At 40.0% G+C, this 23,600-nt stretch overlaps 1 protein-coding gene across 1 annotated transcript in view; it reads left to right on the top strand.

The window, feature by feature from the left end:
* pth2ra (parathyroid hormone 2 receptor a) overlaps positions 1-12,893 on the top strand; it is a 61,679-nt gene extending 48,786 nt beyond the window's left edge. The window contains exons 10-12 of the mRNA XM_043694543.1: positions 2,425-2,563; positions 6,681-6,722; positions 12,216-12,893. Coding sequence (XP_043550478.1) covers positions 2,425-2,563; positions 6,681-6,722; positions 12,216-12,587 — 553 coding nt within the window. The 3' untranslated portion in view covers positions 12,588-12,893. The remainder of the gene's footprint in view (positions 1-2,424; positions 2,564-6,680; positions 6,723-12,215) is intronic.
* The last annotated feature ends 10,707 nt before the right edge of the window (positions 12,894-23,600 follow it).

Raw genomic sequence — 23,600 nt, 5'->3', positions numbered from 1 at the left:
AAATAGGGGAGCAGGTTGCACTTCTGCCCTCTTGAGAGAAGCGCATATGAAGCCAACATAGAAAGTGAGATAGGTGATCAATTTTTTAAGTAATGTTTTTATTAATAAATCCAGACAATATAAATGTTGTAGGTGCTGTGCTGTGAAAAACCTTCAGCTGATACTAATGTTGTGACGCCACGTGAAACCAGATTTGGAATCCTGAGATACAGTATTCTTTTTAAAGGACTGAATTAACGTCGGTTCGCTGGGTTCTGGGGCAAAAGTCAAAAAGAGTCAAAACTGGGTTTAGCGTCGTCTTGCAATAAAAAGAAATGAAAAGATCAGTGTTCATTATAAATAAATATAAGGATGATTGCACAGGAAGAAAGGAGTTTACTGTGGCTCATTTAGATAGGCCCAACCATGAATAAACTGACGTTTATTAAATTTCAAACAAAAACTCTTTTATTCATAAAAGTTCTTAAATGGGGAAGGTTAAGTTGTTTAATTGTATTTTAATTTGTTTTTACATTTATTTATTATTTAATGTATGGTACATGCACTTTTTTCTTCTTTCTTCATTGCATAAATCTGTGAACCTAAGCTCAATTTTATTCGCTTTCTTTCTATTTTGCTCTTTATTTTAAGTCCCTTCCTCGAGCAGATATTTTGTTGGAGTTCTTTAGCATTATTCTCTCTAATGGGATTATTGATTAATAACATATTAATAATTAGGAATTAATCATTTTTCAAAGTCCGCACCAAAACAACTCAAAATATTCTCTAATTTTAGGAATGTATTTAAAAGCACTTTTGGTGTTCCTGTGTTTTGTAGCATTTTCTGGACCCTAGGTTTCTCACACTTTGGGCTAGAATTTTCTGCAAAGCATGACAGCATTTCTTCTGTGCTCTCCATTATGAATGTGAAAATTGAACAACAATATCTGGTAATCAAGAGATGTGGATAGGGAATCACCAAAAACCAATAATCGATTCATACCTGTCTGCTGTTAACTTTACAAAAATGACTTCTCGCCTCCCCGAGATTTTCATGTAGATGTTCCGAAGCAGATTAATTACCTGGAATGCTCACTGGTAGGAAGAGTATTTTTTTTTTTCAAGTGTGCTGATTTAAATGGGGGAAGACTTGGCCCCAATTTGTTCAGATTGGCAAACGCATGAGAGTAGTTGGAGAGTTGAATTTGAATTGGCAGCACTGACTTCAAATCAGCCTTGTATACATCAGGTTACGCTGCATAAGACTAGTGGTCAATGGGTGCACACTCATGCTACCCCCTTGCTATTAGAAATAACTCTGCACATTTCTGACTATTTTCTGAGCCTTTTGCACCACATATTGATTTCAGGCAATACATGATCAATTTGACTTAACTGATCTCAAAATCCTAAAGGAATGGAAGCTTATCTTAAACCCAAGCTAAATCCAATGAAGCACAACAATTTGTGAAATCTTTCTCAGGCCTTGAGGAGTTGCATGCAATGATTTAATTGAGCAACCTTGCATTCCTGAAATCTGTGTGTGTGTGTGTGTGTGTATAGAAAATGGTGTCGGAAATGTGTTCAGTCACTTCTGACAGGAAAGGGGAGGCATGTGCATAGACCTGATGACCACTAGTCACATACATAGCAAACTCTACCAAACCCCAGTATCTCATAGCATAATCCATTTAGTTACTTTGGTGAAGGTGGCTCACACCCACCTTCTCAAGTGCAATTAGCTATGGGCTATACACATTAGCCTTGCCATTGAAGCCCACATCCTTGTGGAGTTGAAAAACAAATAGAAAAGGAGCAGTTTCTTTAAAAGAGCTTTCAAATTCTGTGAAAAAAATCATATGAACTCTGCTTTCCCTCCACAGAGGCTACCAGTCATGCTGGGTCTCTGGAGCAATTTCTGTTTTTGTTTCAGATTTCCAGTATCCAGCAGTCGTTAATTTTGTCACAAAAAGTGAAGGCCTTGGTGTGTCAGCACTAGGATTAGCAAGGAGGTTTTTGGGTGAAACTTGGATTTGGGATGAGGAGTTTGATATGATAATGCTGAATGGAACAGAGAAAGGTGCTTTAAGGAGCACGATAAAGCAGAAGGTAAAACGAAATAGGTTGAGGTTGTATTTGGCAATAATAGCTATGCCACCATCTCAGTGCTTAAGGTGGGACCAATAGTTGATGTAACAGGCCATAACTGAACCTCTTTGAGGCAGAAGAAATCACCAGCTGTGACCATGCTATGACAATATAATGAGCCACTGTTAAACCGTGGACAGCAAAGACTTTTATTGACAAAGGAAACAAATATTCTAGCAAGATGTGGAGAAGGACAATGATTACAGTCCCACTACCAGGATCAGGGTGGCAACAGACTGATTTTCAAGTAATATTGCAATCATTTTATTAATGACAGCTATAATTTCTCTTTTTAAGAAAACTAGCCAAGTCCACCTTAGTGCTTGTGCTCGTGTTTGGAGTGCACTACATTGTATTTGTTGGTGTGCCACACACGTTCACTGGATTAGCATGGGAAATACGGATGCATTTTGAACTATTCTTCAACTCATTTCAGGTGAGGTTATTAATATCTTTTTAATAGACCAAACTAATAAGTGGTGAGTTATTGAGTTCCCGTCCCAGCTCAGTTAGATTATCAATCAGTAAAAGTACAGTAGCTGACCTCAGTGCATTTTTGTTGCTGAAGGAGATTTTTAAGATCTTGCATTTAACACAATAACTTTAATGGAGAAAAGTATCTAAGTGTTTGCAGAGATTTAAAACAAAAATTAGTAATCAGATTTGATTGGACATACCAGTATAAATCATGGGATTAGGTTACACTTATTCCAAATCAAGCAATGTAAATTTACGATATTCAGTGTAGTCACAAAACTGGAGCAGAGCACAGAATGTTTTTCCCTAATTTCCACATCTTCAATTTGTCATTGTAAATACATATGAATGAGTAACTGACCAACACTTACTGCATGATAAAATAAAGCTATCGTTTCACTTCAGATGTGAATAAGAATTAAATTGAATTCAAATTTGTGTTAATTCTAATACAAAGCATCTAAGTATATTATATACTGGAAAGCCTTCCTGTCATTTGTGTGTATAAATGTGAAAATACATTCAGACAATATTGTACTGATTTGCATTTCCAATTATAGCTCATAGGATCATGATTCTGAGGGCAAAAGAAATTTTTAGCAGTACTCATGAACTCATTTTTTCAAAAAGCTATACTTCTTTCAACACTATACATGTAGATTCCAGAAGTTGCTTGACCTTAAGATATAGAAGCAGAATTAGGCCATTCGGCCCATTGATTCTGCGCAACCATTCGATCTTGACTGATATTTTTCTCAACCCCATGCTCCTGGCTTCTCCTGTAACCCTCGACTCCTTTACTAATTGGTTTTGCCACTATTACCAACAAAAACCCAGATCTATAAAGTTATCACATGGATATTCCCATTAGTTGACCAGGAGAAAAATGACTAAGACAAAATAATAATGTCTTTTAACATTTTTGTTGATTGGAAAATTGCAGAAAGGAAAAACAGGATGTTTGACTGTCTGGATCATTTGTAGCTGGGGAGGAGGTAGTGGGTGAATGAGAATTGGAGGGATAGGAAGTAATGAAATTGAAAACTCCAGTGATATGTACAACCAGACTTATCAATTCAATCCAAATATCATGTCCACCATACCATTCCTCATCATCCTGTTTTGAAAATGGATCCTCAAAACTCTGGAACCCTACCTTTCATGGTTTACAAAGGTATAAATTACACAACACCAGGTTATAGTCCAATAGGTTTATTTGGAAGCTCTAGCTTTCGGAGCACTGCTCCTTCATCGGATAGTTGTGGGACAGTGCACCGAAAGCTAGTGCTTCCAAATAAACCTGTTGGACTATAACCTATTGTTATGTAATTTTTAACTTTGTCCACCCCAGTCCAACACTGGCTCCTCCAAATCTTTCCTGGTTTAAGCAGACGAAGGAATTTCAGATGTACATTAATGAACTGGTTTTCAATTGAAAGTGTATGATTTTCAGGATTGTGTTTTGAGATGGAACCCACTCCTTTTCCTGAAAGTGAAACAGATGTCAACCAAATCTAATCTTACCTTTGGGGTATCGCAGTAGGTCCAACCTCACTGTCCCGCAAGAAAAGTCAAAGAGATATTGAAATGCAACGGTTTAGTCTTTCCTGGCTTTGTAACTTCTTCGCTTGGGTGAGAAAGTCAGAGTAGATTAACAACTGGAGCCAGCAACTGAAAGAACAGTGCAGGACACCATTAGACAATAATAGATTTTAAGAGACTCTGGCACATCAGGCAGATAACCTCCTCATTTCCTCAAAAGAGCATTCTTTTTGAGCAAATAGTGTGCGTTTGCCATGTACGCTGCTGGCACATCTGAAATTGATGCAGTACTATGCTATAGATGTACCCACTCCCAAGACATTCACATGCACTATTTCCTACTGCCACAAGCCTGCTGTTTCCTCCTCTGCACTGAGGTACTAACTCTAAGACAAGAAATGGCTGATTGGCCCTGTGCAGTGAATTGTGTAATTGATGAGATGTAAATATATTCAAATTGGACTGATGGTGAGAATTTGACCTTTGCATGTAAGGAGGGATGGAGTTTTTCTCAACAGGGAAAGTCTGGTGTTTGGATTCTTACCCTATTAAGTCACAATGCTCACCATTGTCCTAGCTTCCCTGGGGAGAAAATATTATGTCCAAAGTCTTCCTGATGGGATAAAAATTGACTTAAGACAATACAGCTCAATCAGAAAAATTATTTACAGTAGGGATCAGGAAATTACACCTGACATTGATGAGGTGCTAACAGAGAGCAATGTGATCTTTCAGCAAATGTGGCCAAATGATAAAAATAGCCATCATACAGGAAGGGAGAAGATAAAATATTTTATTTTCATTATGTCATCTCAAAATGTTGTTTTTGTTCAACACACACTGATATTAAGAAATTTTTTTAAATATGCAACTTCCTCTGAAAGTATTAGTCATATATATTTTGATTGTGTTTACATTAGCAACAAATGTATAATCTTCCAAATCTCAGATGTTGATATTTGATAAGTCATGCTGTATTCTGGGAATTTATTTCAGTATATCATTTTATATTTTAATGTATACATTTTGTTTTATTTAAATGGAGAGGGTATAATATATTTTAACATCTGGAATTTGATTATATTGTCTCCACTACTGCCCTCACAGTTGGGAAGGTGAAAATAAAATTAGTACTACAAAAGCTGCTTGCATTTGTACACAGTGGCTGTACTCAGACCCAACAAGAATTAAATGTATTGGCAGACAAAAGCTCTATACATGAATGTTGATTGTTGCTATCATGGAAAATGTCAGTGAAAACTATATATGCTGCTTTGAGACATGTAAAGTCATCATTTGTCACAGAAATGGGAGATATACAGTAAGTAGAAAGTACTGTTTCTGGACTGTACTACATTAGAGAAAAGACTGCAAGAAACATACCCAGTATTGTGTTCAGATTGCTTTATCTGGTCTGAATATATCAGTTAATAATCTAATTTTATGTTCAAATATGCTATTTGTTTCACTCAACATGGACAAATGACTTACTCTGTGTACTATTCTGTAGCAATCTTATAAATGTGCTCATGATTACAAACAGGGGAAATTTTCCCTTTATGTCCTGTACACCAAACAAAATTCATAATTTTGGAGCCTTGAGACATGCTCTGAACAGGCCATAGAGATTGAGGAACCTTTAGTTGGGATTTCCTAGGAATATGCTTGCAATCCACTGCTTCACATTCACCAGAAATGTGGCATTTGGAATTGGAGTAGATCAATTGCTCCTTGACCTTGTTATTCCATTCAATTAGATCAAGCCTTATTGGATGCCATTTCTTGTGTCTATTTTTCCAAAAGTTAATTCATTCAGAAAATTTGTGAATATTATACAAACATTTCAACTTGAGGATTTACAAGCAAATTTCACAAGTAGAATTGTAGCAGTCTTCATATTTGGGAAATATATCCCAAATCAGATATGCACTGGATACCCTTGTCTAAAAGCAGGTAGAGAACGACAATTGTCCTAGCTTTCATAGTACCTTAGGGGGACAGAATTCTGAATTTCCACTGGAGTGAGAAACAATTCCTGATTTTGCTCCTGAATGTACTACTTCTAATTTTCGGGTTTATTTCTCCCTATCCACATTAATGCAAATGATTAGGGTTTATTCCTTAAGGAAATAATGCTTGAGCAGGAGGATCTAATAAGAAAAAAGCCTTAGTTGAAGCCTTTTTTGCAGAGCATTCCAGAATTGATAGTCTGCTACTTCAATTGTCAAATAAGAAAGTACACCAGTTTAAATTTATCTGTTTTCTCGATGTTCTCATGCAGAAATTCCTGCAATTCTCGTTTGATAGAAATTTTCAATCAGTAGAAAGACAAAAAGTACCATAGGGCGTAGCATTTTATTGTCTTGCGAAAATATAAAACTATCATAATACCAAAGCAATGGCTGTGCATAGTTCAAATTTCCATAAATCTTGTTTTAAAATTGGATTTTTAAATTACTTTGCTGTTTTAATTTCTGATTGCCTTATCCATGTCACATATTTTATGTCTTTCCAAATATATCTGTTCCTTTCAGGGATTCTTTGTTGCGATTATCTACTGTTTCTGCAATGGAGAGGTAAGCCATTCTTCTACTTTGAAAAACTACCAACCAAGATTGAATTGCTCATATATTTTACAGCAGAAGTTCTTAGTTTCCCCACACCTACGCTTACAATGGAACCATCAAAGGTTCAACTTGCCTGACAATGTGCTTGAGCTTCACAAAACAGTCAGAAGAATAAGACCATCTCGTTCTAGCTTTTATCATTTGAAGTGACATTCCAGGGGATATTTGGCATAAATAGAACAGAAAGTTAGGAAGTTGCAACACAATGCCTGAAGTTACAGAGAGGCATATTTAAGGACTGGAATATTTGAAAATTGCTGTGTGCAAAAATCCAGGAAATGGGTTTCATGAACTGCAGAGACGAGAGTAGAGAGTGAGAATGGAAGCTTAGGTGCACAACAAAGTTCAAGGCTGGTCTAAAAGTAGTAAAGGTATTTAAGACAGGAGTTAAAATGAAATCAGCGAAGAGATTGCAACTCATGGTCGCTTGAAACCAAAGCTGCAGAAAGGCTGAAAGATATGCCCTATTAAATCTCAACAGCAGAAATTTTACTGCTAAAGTATTTCAAATGATCACAAAATGACTAAGGATCATTTGGCCTTCCATCTAGGAAGTGTCTTGCACCTTTCATTTAATCGTTTCCCAGGATTTCGGATTATTGCCTCACGTTCTATGCAAAAAGTATGTGGATCACTGTGCGAGGAACCATTCCAAAACTTACTTCTTATGTTTATAATCAGTTCCAACTATCGTGATTTGACCTGAAATATATCCTGTACTTAAAATGCTATATACATTTATAAGAATAAAATTATCCTTTTTCTGGAATTTAATGAGACACAAATAAACCTGAAGCTCGAAAGGGCAAAGGCTTTATCTACCGTAAAAGACAGCCTTAGTCAGCAGTAAAGGTACAAGACAACAGAAAACGATTTAAATAAACATATAAAATGCAAGAAAATCCCCGTAGATTCTGGTAAATTGAAATGATACAAAGAATATCAAAGCATGGCAGTAAGATAAGAGCTATAATAATGGAAAATGTAAAGAAATGCACAAGGGATATCAGAATCAATACCAAAGGTGACAATTATGTGAAGTCAAATAGGATGTTCAAGAGCAACATGATTCCCTTGGAAGCTGGCAACAGTGATATTAGTCCGAATCATATGATCTAAATCAGAAACCCTACTTCTGACACCAATCAGACAAAATATACTTACTTACCTCACTACAAATTCTCCATAGGCACTGCTTGTCTTCCTGAGTATTTCTAGTACTTCATTTTTATTTCAGATTTCTATAATTTGTCTCAGTAACACAAGTCTGTGGTTGTATTCAGTGGAGTTTTAAAAGTTAAGATGTGATTTGATTGAAGTTTTTGAGACATTAAGGAGTACAGATTAGGGTGCCTGGAAAATATCCCTCTCTGTTGCTGGGAAATTTTAGCTGGAGGATTCTGCCATTTTATGAGTGAAGTTTAGAACCTCCCCTGAAATTGTAAAATACTATTGATACTGAAAATATGAAATTAAGGCAAAATGCTTGAAAAACCCAGCAGGTCAGGCAGTACCAATGGAGAGAGAGGCACAGTTAATGTTTCACATCAAGAACCTTTTTGCAGTTATATGAAGTTAGGTCAGAGATCTACAATAAACTCATTAAATGGCAGAAGGGGCTAAATAGGTTAAGAGTTCCACTCCTGTTCCTATGTACATTTTATTATCTTACACAGCTGTTAAATTGCTGAGTTATTAATTTTAAGTCTATTTCTCAGGCAACTCCTTTCAATTCTGGAAGCGTACAATTTTCCTGTCTTTTTCTCCTAACTGAATCTGATAATCATGGAATGAGTCCAGTGGCTCTTCTCTGAATTGGTCACAATATTCATCTCCTTGGTGACTGAGTCCAATGTGTGGTCTACCCAGAGTATGGCACTGTTTCAGTGTGACTTCTGCAGAACTCTCTATTGTATGTATAAATTCAACATAATCTGTTTACTTCAATGATTGTGACTCCACCATGATTAGACACTTTGAATTTTGAAAGTATCTAAACCTCAAGATTTTTAAAAATATATTATTAGCTCATTCACTGCCAGTCATGAAGTCTTTACATTTTTCTTTTGTCTGCTGCTACATGTCATGCTCTGCCCATGTCTTTCTCACTTTGTAGGTGTTGAATAATGCAGTGCAACCCAATTCAAATGTCCTTCACAGGTTTGTATTCAAGGTGAATTTAATCAAAGAACAAAGAACAATGCATCACAGGAACAGGCCCTTCAGCCCACCAAGCCTGTGCCGATTCTTAATCCTTATTTGGACCCACTACTTATTCCCATATGCCGTTTCTAGCCCTCTATTTGCCTCCCATTCATGTCTGTAAGATATGCCTTAAACATTGCTAATGTGCCTGCATCCACCACCTCTGCTGATAGTGCATTCCAGGCACCCACCACCCTCTATGTGATAAATTTTCCCTGCACTCCTCCCTTAAACTTTACTCCACACACCTTAAACCTGTGCCTTCTTGTAGTTGACCTTTCCACCCTAGGAAAAAAAGTTTCAGATTATCCACTCTATCCATGCCTCTCATAATTTTGTAGAAAGCCATCAGGTCACCCCTCAGCCTCTGCCTTTCCAGGGAAAACAATCCAAGTTCATCCACTCTCTTCTCATACTTAAAACCCTCCAGACCAGGCAACATCCTGGTAAACCTCTGCACCCCCTCCAAAGCATCCACATCCTTCTGGTAGTGTGACAACCAGAACTACACACAATATTCGAAATGTGGTCTCAATGAAGTTTTACACAGCTGTAACATAACTTGCCAATTTTTTATATTTTATGCCCCAGACGATGAAGGCAAGTTTTCTATCTTGACTGGCTTATTCACCAGTGTTACCACTTTCAGGGATCTGTGGACCTGTATGCCCAGATACCTCTGTATGTCAATGCGCCTAAAGGTTCTGCCATTTACTGTATAAATCGCATCTGAATTTAATCTCCCAAAACACATTACCTTGCATTTGTCCGGATTAAACTTCATTTATCATTTCTCTGCCGAAATCTGCAATCTATCTATATCTACTGTATCCTTCTCACTATCTGCAACTCCACCAATTTTTGTGTCATCTCCAAACTTACTAACCAGACCACCTATATTTTCCTCCAGATCATTTATATATTTTACAAACAACAAAGGTCCCTGCACTGATCCCTGTCGAACTAGGTACTGATCTCCTTTCTGAAAAGTACCCTTCCAGCACTACTCTTTGTTTTCTATCACCAAGCCAGTTCTGTATCCATCAAACCAGCATAGGCCAGATCCCATGAGACTCTAACTTTTGTACCAGCCTGCCATGAGGTACCTTATCGACTGCCTTACTAAAGTCCATTTAGACAATATCCACTGCCCTTTCCTCATCAATCATTCTTGTCAACTCCTCAAACAATTCAGCCAAGTTGATGACATATGTCCTTCCTCACACAAACCTAGGGATAGGTGCCACCTAGGTTTGCTGCCTAGGTTTGCTGCCTAGGTTTGCTGGACTAACAAGTCCATTCTCTTCCAAATATGAATAAATCCTGTCTATCAGTGCCTTCTCCAACAGCTTCCCCACCACTGATGTCAGGCTAACCAGCCTATGGCTGCCTGGATTATCTCTGTTTCCCTTCTTAAACAGAGGAATAAAATTGGTATTCTCCAGTCCTCTGGAACTTTGCCCGAGGGCAAAGAGGATACAAAGGTATCTGCTAAGGCCCCAGCTATTTCTTGCCTTGCCTCCCACACTATCCAGGGATAGATCCTATCTGGCCTGGTGTCTTGTCTACCTTAATGACTTTAAGACATCCAATTCTTCCTCCTTCGTTATGTTGACCTGCCTGCAAATTTTCAGACACCTTTCTCTAATCTCAACATTCCTCATGTCCCTTTCTTTGGTGGATATCAGCATAAAGTATTCATTAAGGATCTCACCCATTTCCTCTAGCTCCACACACAACCTCCCTGCTTTACCCTTGAGTGGGCCTAATCTTTGAAGAGAAAGTGAGGACTGCAGATGCTGGAGATCAGAGCTGAAAATGTGCTGCTGGAAAAGCGCAGCAGACCAGGCAGCATCCAAGAACAGGAGAATCGACGTTTCGGGCATAAGCCCTTCTTCAGGAATCCTGAAGAAGGGCTTATGCCCGAAACGTCGATTCTCCTGTTCCTTGGATGCTGTCTGGCCTGCTGCGCTTTTCCAGCAACACATTTTCAGCTCTGGGCCTAATCTTTCCCTAGCTACTCTTTTTCTCTGAACATACGTACAAAATGTCTTGGGATTCTCCTTAACATTGCTGGCCAAGGACATTTCATGGGTCCTTTTAACCCTCTTAACTTCCCATTTGAGATCCTTCCTACTTTCTCTATATTCTTCAAGGATTTCATCTGTTTTTAGTTGCCCAGGCATTAGGTATGCTTTTGTTTTGACTGTGTTGATAATTTCCCCTGTTATCCAAGGTTCCCGAGTCCTGCCATTCCTGATTTTCATTTTCACAGGAACATACCTGTCCTGCATGCTAATCAACTGGTCTTTAAAAGATTCCCACATGTCAGATATGGATTCGCCTCAAATAGCTGCTCCCAATCCACATTCTCCAATTCTCACCTAATTTGGTTATAATTGGCCTTCCCTCAAGTTAACACCTTCATCAGAAGTCCTCTCTCATCGTTATTCATAAGTAACAAAAAATGTATGGAATTACGATTGCCATTCAGAAAATGCTCCCCCACTGAAACTTTGATCACTTGGCCGGGCTCATTTATCAATATAAGGTCCAGTATGGCCCCCTCTCTCATTGAACTATCCTCATGCTGTTTCAAAAACTCCTCCTGGACACACCTAACAAATTGTTCCCCATCCAAACCCACAGCACTAAGGGAGTCCTAGTCTGTGTGCGTGTGTGTGTGTAGGGGGGGGGGATTAACGTCAGCCACCACAAAAATCCTGTTATTTTCACATCTTTTCAGAATCTGACTACGTGGTTCTTCCTCTATCTCCCGCTTGCAGATGGAAGGTTTGTAGTACAATCCCAGCATTGTGAATGCACCCTTCCTATTCCTGTGCTCTGCCCATAATGCTTCACTGCACGATCTCTCTAGGGTGTCATCCCTCAGCACTACTGTGATATGCTCCTAACCACTAATGCAGATCTCCACCTCTTTTGCTTCCAAAATTAATTAAGTTTCTGAACCCAGATCCTGGATATAAATTGAAATCAGTACAAGTACAAATAACTTGTGTAATGATTCTGTGATGCATTCATCTCAATGTTACCACATAGCTGCATTATAAAATCAACATTCTTACAACTGTATCCAGATTATTGAAAGCTTTTTGTGCCTTTTATAGAGATTTTGAAGTTTTTCCAAATTACTATGATTGAAGGCTCCCATGTGCAATTAAAAAGTAGGAATTGATTTGGTTTTAATATTATTGAATATTATCTATTTAACTAAAGGTTCAAACTGAAATCAAAAAGACATGGACAAGGTGGCACCTTTCACTAGACTGGAATGGGAAGGCGAGCTGTGGGACTTACCGATATGCCTCAGCATTAACCAACCTGACCAACAGTACCGCCAGTCAGGCACAGGTCAATGCACGCACATCATTATTAACTCGAAAATTTCTTAAGAATGAGGTTAAACAGGAAAACAGCCATCTGATTCTACCTGGGTATGTAAGAAGCAACTCTGATCCAGAGAGCTTACAGCCGTCTATTCCTGAAGAACTCAATGAAAATGAGGAAAACCTTGATGATGTAATTTATCTTAAAGAATCATCAAAGGCTGTTCTTGAGGCAAACATTGAACATGAAGAAGCAGTTTAAAAGGACAATAAGGCTATAATGAAGTGAACATTTGCTCCATTGAAATTCTTGTACAAGAAATCTGTGTTCTTTGTGATGAAACAAAAGACTCGGATCCCAGGAACTTTGCATTCTAGCACTGCCACACTATTCATTTATTTTCATTTACCTATGAAAGCTCTGCGGTCAATTAAGAATGTCAATACATATTGATTACTGTACAGTTCAAATTGTGTCTAATTAATATCTTGCCATACTGTATCTGACATGAACTGGGCTGCTTCTGATTTGTGTGGGAGACCAAAGTTAGATTTCAAGTTCCAGCCCTTTCCCCTGTATTTTGTAAAATAAAAACACAGATCCAAAGGCAATGAGTTTGGATCCTGCTGGAAATACAAATGCAGCTTCTTCATGAGAGCATTCTCTGGTTGAGAAAGAGATATTTTCATCTGAGAATTCCTAAGAAGTGAATGTTAGAAAATAACGTCAGCATGCAGTCCTTTTTCTGTTGGTATCATCTGCCGGATGTGGCCAGAATTTTCGCTGCATCTTTCCTGGGGGGTAACTCGAGGATTCATGGGGGTTGGTATGGGGTTTGCATTTGTTGCAACTTGGGGTTTGCAGCACCAATGGCTTGATTTGCTAATTTAAAGGCAGACTCTGCCAGAAGCTAAGGCTGCTTGACAGGCCACCTAATGCAGCTAAACATCTCTCTATTCATCCCCATCTCATCTGTGACCTTAGATGAGCTGGAAAATGAACCATCTTTGACCCCTGGGCTGATTGCAATTTGTTTCTGCTCACATGACCCACCAGATGTTGATCCCTAAGTCTATTTAGATGCTCGGTGCAGGTAGTTGAAGTAGAGCAAGTGTCTGTTTTAACTTGCCCCATTTTAAATCATTCCACTTTGCGATGGGGTCAGATTTTGCTGGAACTGTCAAGAATTTCACTCCAGTGATGGTCTAATGCAGGATCACATGACTAGATTTTCACCTTTCGGAGTGGCCTCTCCCACATTTGCACATCGATCCTCCTTCCCCTCACTGATCCGTCCTCTCTCCCCTGCTGATGCTTGCTCTGTCTCACTGCTTCCTCTCCTCCCTTCTATCCTCCAACCAACCGACCCACCCTCTTACCAGCCATCCCATCTGACAGTCTCTTTCACCACCAACACACACAGCCTCACTCCCTGATCATTCAAACCCCCCTTAACATCAGCTGCTACTGATGTTCTCTCTAGCCACCTTTTCCAGCCAGCAATTTACCTCCACCCTGCAGCCCTGCAATACTCTAAACTGGTATCGGTCTGAAGATGCTCTTCCTGCCCCTCGCTGCTCATCTCCCAAGCTAACACTCTCAGCGAAGTTTCAGGAGAGGGAAGAGCTGAGAATGGACCTGGAGGGTTGTGGGTGCAAAGTGGGCTGCAATTGCTGTTTCTTTTTTGCTGAGCACAATCAGGAATGAATGCAAGGGTCAGTGTGTGAGACAGATAGAAAACATATAGAACAAATTGGTATATTTCCTTTTATATTTTTAATTTTTAAAAACAAAAATCATCTTCAAGGAATTCAGCCCATGTGAAATATTTCAACTTACAGGCTATACTATGCGTTTCTGATTAGAAAGATCCTACAGACCTCACTTTAGCTTGTAAATTAGTTATGATGGAAAAATTGGATTCACTTAAAGTCATTTCACTTAAAGTTGCGCCTTTCAGGAAGACTATAATCTTTGGTAGGGACTTACCCAGTCTGAGCATCATTATCATGTGGCACAGGATCCCCATCTTCAGTTGCATTCTCGTATCCTCCGTGGGCTGCCACGGAAGGCAGTCCTTGAGTTTCTGAAAGCAGGAACTCAGAAGCGAGGTGAGATGGGGTGGAAAACAAGAGGTCTGAAGGTCACTCATCATGCCATCTAATGGGATATAAGGCTGCTTGGAGTTGAGACAAGTTACCAGACAGGAGAATGCTACCATCCTCCAAGTTGTCCGCGATGTCAGATTCCATCAGCCCCATCACAGTCAATCCCAAGAAGCGAAGAGCTCAGATGATATGGGCATCCTTGTATCCAACTGCGTTTCTTCCAATCTTGATCATTAAGAGACATTTGAAGGCAGAATGTCAGTGGTTGTGTGGTGCTGTGTTTGGGTGATGCCCCTGTCTTAGCTGAATACTCAGATATATACATAGAAATAGTGAGAGTGAGTTTTTAGAAGATTTGTAGCTCAAGTTGAGGTTCTGGATGTAGGTTTTCTCACTGAGCTGGAAGGTTAGTTTTTCAGACGTTTCGTCACCATACTAGGTAACATGAGGAAGGACACCACTTCAACTGGGAAAACACCTAGGACAAACCAAACGAAGACACATAGGAAAATTCTTAGCATGGCATTCCAACCAGAACTCTCTCAACAAATACACTGACTTGGATCCCATTTACCACCCTCTGAGAAAAAGAACAGGAAATGACATCACCATAGGAAATAATGTCACCACTGGAAATAATATTACCAACCCAAAGACATCCAAACACATAGATAGAAAGCAGACTACACCACCAGTGCTTCACCCGGAGGCTCACTGAAGATGTTACATAGTTTGGAGACAAAACATCTGAAAACGAACCTTCCAGCTCAGCAAGCAAACCTACATCGGGAGAAATAGTGAAAATTGGCTCTAGGGCTGGTAACCACCAGCAAAGCTTTGGAGTAGTCTAGAACTGCAAAAGTGTGGATGTTTGTATCAGCAGCTGATCTGTGTCAGACAATGTGATCAAGATAGAAGCAGAAAGTCATGTTAATGGTCCAGGTGTGTGGTTGGTACCTCATTGTATGGTCAAATATGACACAAATTTTGCAAACCAAAGTTTGGTTCAGCCGTAGACAGCTGCCATGGAAAAGGCTAAAAAATTAAGCTCATGGTGGGGACCAAGACAATGCCTTCACAATATTTAATTTCAGGAAATTTCTGCTCATCCACTTATCGAGCATCAGAATGAGAATTCACAGATAGTAGAGTAGTTGAGAGATAGGAGCAAGGCAAAGCTGTTGTGTGGTTACTTACATGCAAAAGCTGATACCATGTTATCAAATGTCATCACCAATAGGTACCTTGCAGATGAGAAACAGAAGTGGGCTGAAGATCAATCATTGGCTGGAAGATTGAGAAGAAAAGCCATGCAGTTAATCCTCTGGTTAGAACTGGACAGATAGGAATGGAGCTAGGTGACAGCAGTACGATCCAGCTGGAAGACTTAAGGATGTGAAGGGATATCAGGACAAAAGGGTAACATAGTATTTGTTTTGTAGAAAAAGAAACAGAAGTTTCTGGAAACGCTCAGCAGGTTTGGCAGCATCTGTGAAGAGAAACCAGTTAACGTTTTGGGTCCTGTGACCCTTCCTCAGAGAAGGTTGTAGTAATTGATCTGTCAGCTGGATGATCTGAGTTAGAATTGTGAAATGTGATTGAGGGAAGTTTAATAATTCAAACCCCAACAAGTGCACTGAGCAGGAAGGTATGTGAGAGAACAGGAGAGGACAGTTGGAACTGCTGCTTGTGAAAAGGCAACAAATGTTCTCAATGAGCCTCAGTAGTAAATGAATAACAGAGAAAAGACAGTAGCTGGCAGTCCAGAATTAAAGTCCGAGGTCTCACAGTGTACTGAAACTGATAGGGGGCAGAGGGCCTAGACTGGAGTATCATTGAATTGTGAGTGCAGATCATCATAACATCCAGACATGATGGAGAAATATACATCACCCGAGGAGAATGAATCATTGAGCAATAATGTCAAGCTGTGACCCACTCCCTGACCCAGGAACTCAAAAAGTATCCTATCTTTCCAATCCATCCCATTCTGCAGAAATTCTTCCCTTTTGGAAAAGGATCTCCCCATTTGTGACTTGATCCAAAATGAATACACAAGTATCTTTGGCATTACTAAAAACTAGACGGTGGCACAGTGGCACAGTGGTTAGCACTGCTGCCTCACAGCGCCAGAGACCCGGGTTCAGTTCCCGCCTCAGGCGACTGACTGTGTGGAGTTTGCACGTTCTCCCCGTGTCTGCGTGGGTTTCCTCCGGGTGCTCCGGTTTCCTCCCACAGTCCAAAGATGTGCAGGTCAGGTGAATTGGCCATACTAAATTGCCTGTAGTGTTAGGTAAGGGGTAAGTGTAAATGTAGGGGTAGGGGTATGGGTGGGTTGCACTTCAGCGGGTCGGTGTGGACTTGTTGGGCTGAAGGGCCTGTTTCCACACTGTAATGTAGTCTAATCTAATCTAATCTAGACCACTGATAGTGGCTCTTGTCCTCTCACTAAGGCACTCATTACTTGCCCTGCCTAAAGTGCAAGACCATCAGCTCTAGGTTCCACTTTGACTTATCCTCTTAACCCTCCAGTAAGCCTTCACTTCCTACTACAGTTCTTCTATACAGTTCACATTTAGTACTACCATCCTAAACCTTTGCTATCTTCTCCACAAACATCTCTTTGCCATTCTCCTCACTATGGCACCAGTGTATTTTCATTCTCATTGTCTTGAAACTTCATCCAACTATCCCCTCCCCTGTTTTCTCTGTCTGCTCAACCTGCATCATCGTGTTTTTAAACATCTCTCTTGATGCAATTATCTTAACACACCTGGTTTACAATCACTGATAATGGTTCTTCAAATCACTTGAATATTATTGTCAAATGTGTCCCTCTGCCTGCCAGAAATCCTTATATATGCCCTGAAAGAAAGCTCTCCAACATATCCCATCAACAACAGCGCTATTTGTTCAATTAATGTGCTCTACATTAGATTTGTTTCTGCTGACAATGATGTTATTTCCTTTAAATCCCTATTGATCTTTATTCATTCCTGTCATGCCACCACTTGAATATTAAATTCTATGAATTAAAATCTGAGATCTGAAAGCTTGAGCATATCAGCCATTTGATGGCTTTATCATTCACCACTCAATCTGATTTGGCTACTTAAATGAGTATTGTTACTCCTTCTTAACAGGTATTTCTTCAGGACAATTTTATACAGTGAGAAGAACCTCAAACATTTCCATCACAAACCATACAGTGTCTCTGTCTTTTCATCTTTTTCTTCAACGCAAAATGTGAGTAGCTCATGTAGTTTCCATCTCCAAAACTGAAATTTCTTTATAGAGTCAGAGAGTCACAGAGATATATAGCACAGAAACATACCCTTTGATCCGACTCATCTGTGCAGACCAGATATCTCAACCCAATCTAATCCCACCGGCCAGCACCCAGCCCATAACACTCCAAACCCTTCCTATTCATATACCCATTCAGATGCCTTTTAAATGTTGCAATTGTACCAGCCTCCACCACTTCCTCCGGCAGCTTATTTCATACATGTACCATCCTCTGCGTGAAAATGTTGCCCCTTAGGTCTTTTTTATATCTTTCCCCTCTCACCCTAAAACTATGCCCTCTAGTTCTGGACTCCCCCAACCCAGGGAAGAGACTTTGTCTATTTATCCTATCCATACCCCTCATGATTTTAGAGAACTCTATAAGGTCACTTCTCAGCCTCCAACACTCCAGGGAAAACAGCCCTAGCCTATTCAACCTCTCCCTGTAGCTCAAATCCTCTAATGCTGGCAACATTCTTGTAAATCTTTTCTGAACCCTTTCAAGTTTCACAACATCCTTCTGATAGAATTGCATGCAATATTCAAAAAGTGACCTAACCAATATCCTGTACAGATGCAACATGACCTCCCAACTCCTGTACTCAATACTCTGACCAAGAGAGGAAAGCATAACAAATGCCTTCTGCACTATTCTATCTACCTGCAACTCCACTTTCAAGGAACTATGAACCTGCACTCCAAGATCTCTTTGTTCAGCAACACTCCCTCAGACCTTATCATTAAGTGTATAAGTCCTGCTAAGATTTGCTTTCTCAAAATGCAGCACCTCGCATTTATGTGAATTAAACTCCATCTGCCACTTCACAGCCCATTGGCCCATCTGGTCCAGATCCTGTTGTAATCTAAGGTAACCTTCGTCATTGTCCACTACACCTCCAATTTTGGTGTCATCAGCAAACTTACTAACTGTACCTCTTATGCTCTCATCCAAATCATTTATATAAATGATGAAAAGTAGTGGACCCAGCACCGATCCTTCTGGTACTCCACTGGTTAAAGGCCTCCAGTCTGAAAAACAACCCTCCACCACCACCCTCTGTCAGCGGGTTTGTGCCAGTTCTGTACTGAAATGGCTAGTCCTCCCTGTATTCCATGAGATCTAACCTTGCTAACCAGTCTTCCATGAGGAACCTTGTTGAATGCCTTACTGAAGTCCATAAAAATCACATCCACCGTTCTGCCCTCATTAACACTCTTTGTTACTTCTTCAAACAACTCAATAAAATTTGTGAGGTATGATTTCCCATGCACAAAGTCATGTTGACTATCCCTAATCAGTCCTTGCCTTTCCAAATACATGTACATCTTGTCCCTCAGGATTCCCTCCAACAACTTGCCCACCCCCGACATCAGGCTCACTGGTCTATAGTTCCCTGGCATGTCCTTACCACCCTTTTTAGCCAACCTCCAGTCTTCTGGCACCTCACCTGTGACTATTGATGATATAAATATCTCAGCAAGGGACCCAGCAATCACTTCCCTAGCTTCCCACAGAGTTCTAGGATACACCTGATCAGGTCCTGGGGGTTTATCCACTTATATCCGTTTCAAGACATCCAGCACTTCCTCCTCTGTAATATGGACATTTTTCAAGATGTCACCATCTATTTCCCTACATTCTACACCTTCCATGTCCTTTTCCACAGTAAACACTGCTGCAAAATACTCGTTTAGTATCTACCCCATCTCTTGCGGTTCCACGCAAAGGCTGTGTTGCAGTGTGAAGCCAACAATATTTTGTAGCACTTCCTTATAGATTATAAGATACAACAATTACTTTCATTACACCATTTGTAATTCAACTCTAAATTACTCCAATTTGGCCGAGTGAATAATAGCATTATTAGCTATTCTCATGCATTTAAAATTACAATTGCCATCTGCTATTCCCACTTTAAACTCCTTCATCCTTTCTGACACCATCTTGTCTGCAAAATTCTAATCGTCTCTACAAAAAAACACTTTGGCATCCAACTTTATCTCTTTTTCTCCAGCTCCACTTTATAGGTCAAGAACAGCAGCTACATGGGGATACCACGAGCTTCAAGTTCCCTTCCAGCTCACATACCACATTGACATGGAAGTAAATGACCATTCTTTTATTGTCATTGTCTCAAAATCTCAGAATGCCTACGAACAGCAGTATGGGTGTATCTTCAACACAAACAGTATCAGTCCAAAGTCAGAAGTCATACAACACCAGGTTAGAGTCCAACAGGTTTCTTTGAAATCACTTGACGAAGTAGCTGTGCACCGAAAGCTTATGATTTCCAATAAACCTGTTGGACTCTAACTTGGCGTTATGTAACTTCTGACTTTGCCCACCCTAGCCCAATACCAACACCTCCACATCATGAAACCAGTCCTAATATGCGTTTACCACCACCTCAAGTAATTCGGAATGGGAGTAAAATATTTTCTTTGTACATTATATGTGTTTATGAAATCAATTTCATTGCAATATGTTGCTTGAAATATTAGGCCTTGTCAGTGAAGAGGCAGCAATATATATAAATGTGAGAGTAATTATTTCCTGTAAAGCGGAAGACAATCAATGTTATTTTATTTTACCATGCCCTTAAGATCCTATTTAATGTTGATTCCTAACTATTCTGGAAACATGTTGTTAGACCATGGCACAAAGTATGAATATTTCTAAGAAAATGTTAGGTGGGAACAGCAGGGCTTTGCACCAGCAACAATGGAAAAATAGTAATCTATGTTTAAGTCAGGATGGCATTTGCTAAGAAACCACCGTGTATGTACCTTCAGCTATTTAGGCTCTGTGCTCTAGAGTTCATTCTTTAAAGCCCTCTATCTCTTTTTATTTCTTTAAGATGTTGCTTAAACCTATATCTTTGATCAAGTTGTTGGTCACCTGTCCAATGATCTCCTGACATGGCTGTGTGTCAAATTTTGTTTGATAATACTACTGTGAATGGGCTCTTGTCTCATCAAAGGTGCTATAAGAGGATGATAGTTGCCATAATATTAAAACCTTGTTGCTGCTATAGCCTGTCCAAAGGTATGAGGTGCTGTTAAAGTTGGAGATTTGTAGGAGTGCACCTTCTGAATAGTGAAATCACTGGTGATGCTGGGGTCGGATATTGCTTCTTGTGATTAGGAAATAGATCAATTATTCTTTTGAATACTTTTATGCTTCGTGCCTTGTGATGACTTTAGTAAGTACAGGAAAACATGCCATCCTGTATCTGGTTTGAGTTTTGTAGATCAGGCAGAGGAATGGTACTGGCAAATGTTATAAAGTAGTATTGCGCAAGTCATAATTTTACCACATACAACTCGTTCTTCTCACTTAACTCCTTCAGAAAAGGTTCTGCTAGTGTCATGTTAAAATAATACACATCCAGTCTCTTAACAGAAGACAATGCAGATATTGCGAGGTTGTAATACTTAATACAGGTAGACAATTCTTTATCCGAAATTCCAAAATCCGAAATTCCTTTTCCTGAAGTTTTTTTTCTTATTAACAAGGTTGTTTGGCAATGCAAACATTTAGCGCAACTTCACACCCACTCAACTCACATCACTCAGACGTTACGTAATGGCATGGCCCAGCACTGGCAGCTGGCAATTCTGTCTCAGTGCTCCTAGTAATCACAGGTGGGTGTGCTGTTTGGTAATTGAAAAAAAAATTTACTATGAAAATGTCATTTAATCCTTTATCCAAAAAATTCTGAAATCCAATAGCTGGTCCTGGAGGTTTCAGATAAAGGATTGCCTACCTGTAAAGGGTATGGAGTAATAATTAAAGTCAAGGTTAGAACCATAAGTAAAGGAGAAAAATAACAAGGCATAACAATTTCAAGAAGGCCAAAGTCTCCCTCACTCATCTCTCCCCATGTCTGTATGAGTCCACTCCAGTTTCCTCCCACAGTCCAATGATGTGCAGGTTAGATAGGTTGACCATGCTAAACTGCCCCATGACGTCCAAGGATATGCAGGCTAGGGTATCATTGATGGGAAATACAGGGTTACAGGGATAGGGTAAGACAGGTGGGTCTGAGTGGGATGCTCTTCAGAGGGTCCGTATGGACTTGATGAGCTGGATGGCCTGCTTCCACGTTGTAGCGATTCTATGATCTTGACTGCCCTCCTGATTGTAGCTGCTTGACACAGCTATCCTAGTGAGCATCAGTATGAGCCTCCTTGTCAGAGACTGACGCTATCCCAAAGTGGTCAGCATCTCAATGGTCTGTCTAGGATCAGAGAGTTACAAGCAATTATATTGCATGAAAGCTCTTGGAAGCAGTTCATCCTTCCACCATTACAACTGGACGCCAGTCAATTAATAGCCTGAAGACCCTAAAATAAGGTCATGTCTGACAAAGGCAGATTCCCCTGAAATCTCAGCCAATGTGTGAGGCCATTGTACCCCCCCCCCCAAAACAAAAATTGGAATTCCGAAGAAGGTGACTGAGGTTGTTAAAGTCTCTGAAGTCAGGTCGTGAAGAGGTTTGATAAAACCTACAATTTCCACTGACAGCTATTACTGGTCAGTCTATTTAGACATGTTATAAGGCCAGAATATATAAGAGCAGAAATTAGGCCATTCAGCCCAGCAAAACTGCTCTACCATTCAATCAAGGGCTGATAAATTTCTCAAACCCAATCTTCCACTTTGTCCCCATAACCCTTCATCCTCTTGATAAACAAGAACCTATCTATTTCTGTCTTAAATATACTCAATGACCTGGCCTCCACAGCCTTCTGTGGAAAGGAATTCGACAGGTTCACCACCCTCTGGCTGAAGACGTTTCTCCTTATCTCTGTTCTAAAAGGTCTTCCCTTTATTCTAAGGCTGTGCCCTTGAGCCCTAGTCTCTCCTACCAATGAAAACATCTTCCCAACATTTACTCTATCTAGGCCATTCAGTAATATGTATGCTTCAATTAGATCCCCCTTCATCCTTCTAAACTCCATCAAGTATAGACCCAGAGTCCTCAAATGTTCCTCATATGTTAAGCTTTTCATTCTGGGGACCATTCTCATGAAGCTCCTCTGAACATGCTCCAGGGCCAGTACATCCTTCCTGAGATATGGAGCCCAAAACTGCACACAATACTCCAAATGTGGTCTGACCAGAGCCTCAGAGGTACATCTTTGCTTTTATATTCAAGTCGTCTCAAAATAAATGCCATAATTACATTTGCCTTCCTAACTACTGACTCAACCCACAAGTTTACATTGAGAGAATCCCGGACTACAACTCCCAATCTCTTTGTACTTCAGACTTTTGAATTTTCTCCCATTTAAAAAATAGTCCATGCCTCTATTCTTCCTACCAAAGTGCATGACCTTGCACTTTCCCACATTGTACTCCATCTGCCACTTCTTGGCCCACTGTCCTAATCTGTCTAAATCCTTCTCTTGCCTCCTCACTGCTACCTGTCCCTCTACCTATCTTTGTATCAGCTGCAAACTTAGTCAGAATACCCTCAGTTCCTTCATCGAGATCATGAATGAATAAAATGAAAAGTTGTGGTCCCAACACTGAGCCTTGTGGAACACCGCTTGTCCCCAGCTGCCATCCTGAGAAAGGCCCTTTTATCCCCACTCTTGGCTTTCTGCCAGGCAGCCAAGCTTCTATCCGTACTAGCACCTTGCCTCTAGCACCATGGACCCTTATGCTGCTCAGTAGCCTCCTGTGCGGCACCTTGTCAATGGCCATCTTGAAGTCCAAATAGATAACATCCATTAGCTCTCCTGGGCGTAACCTGCTTGTTACTTCCACAAAGAATTCTAGCAGATTTGTCAGGCATGACCTCCCCTTGATGAAACCATGCTGACTTTGCCTTATTTTCCCAAACACTTCTAAGTATTCAGAAATCTCATC

This window comes from Chiloscyllium plagiosum, chromosome 7 (genome assembly GCF_004010195.1).
Source record: "Chiloscyllium plagiosum isolate BGI_BamShark_2017 chromosome 7, ASM401019v2, whole genome shotgun sequence".
In the NCBI taxonomy this organism is placed as follows: domain Eukaryota; kingdom Metazoa; phylum Chordata; class Chondrichthyes; order Orectolobiformes; family Hemiscylliidae; genus Chiloscyllium; species Chiloscyllium plagiosum.
Note: the sequence above shows the minus strand (reverse complement) of the source record. Positions and strands in the feature narration are given on the sequence as shown.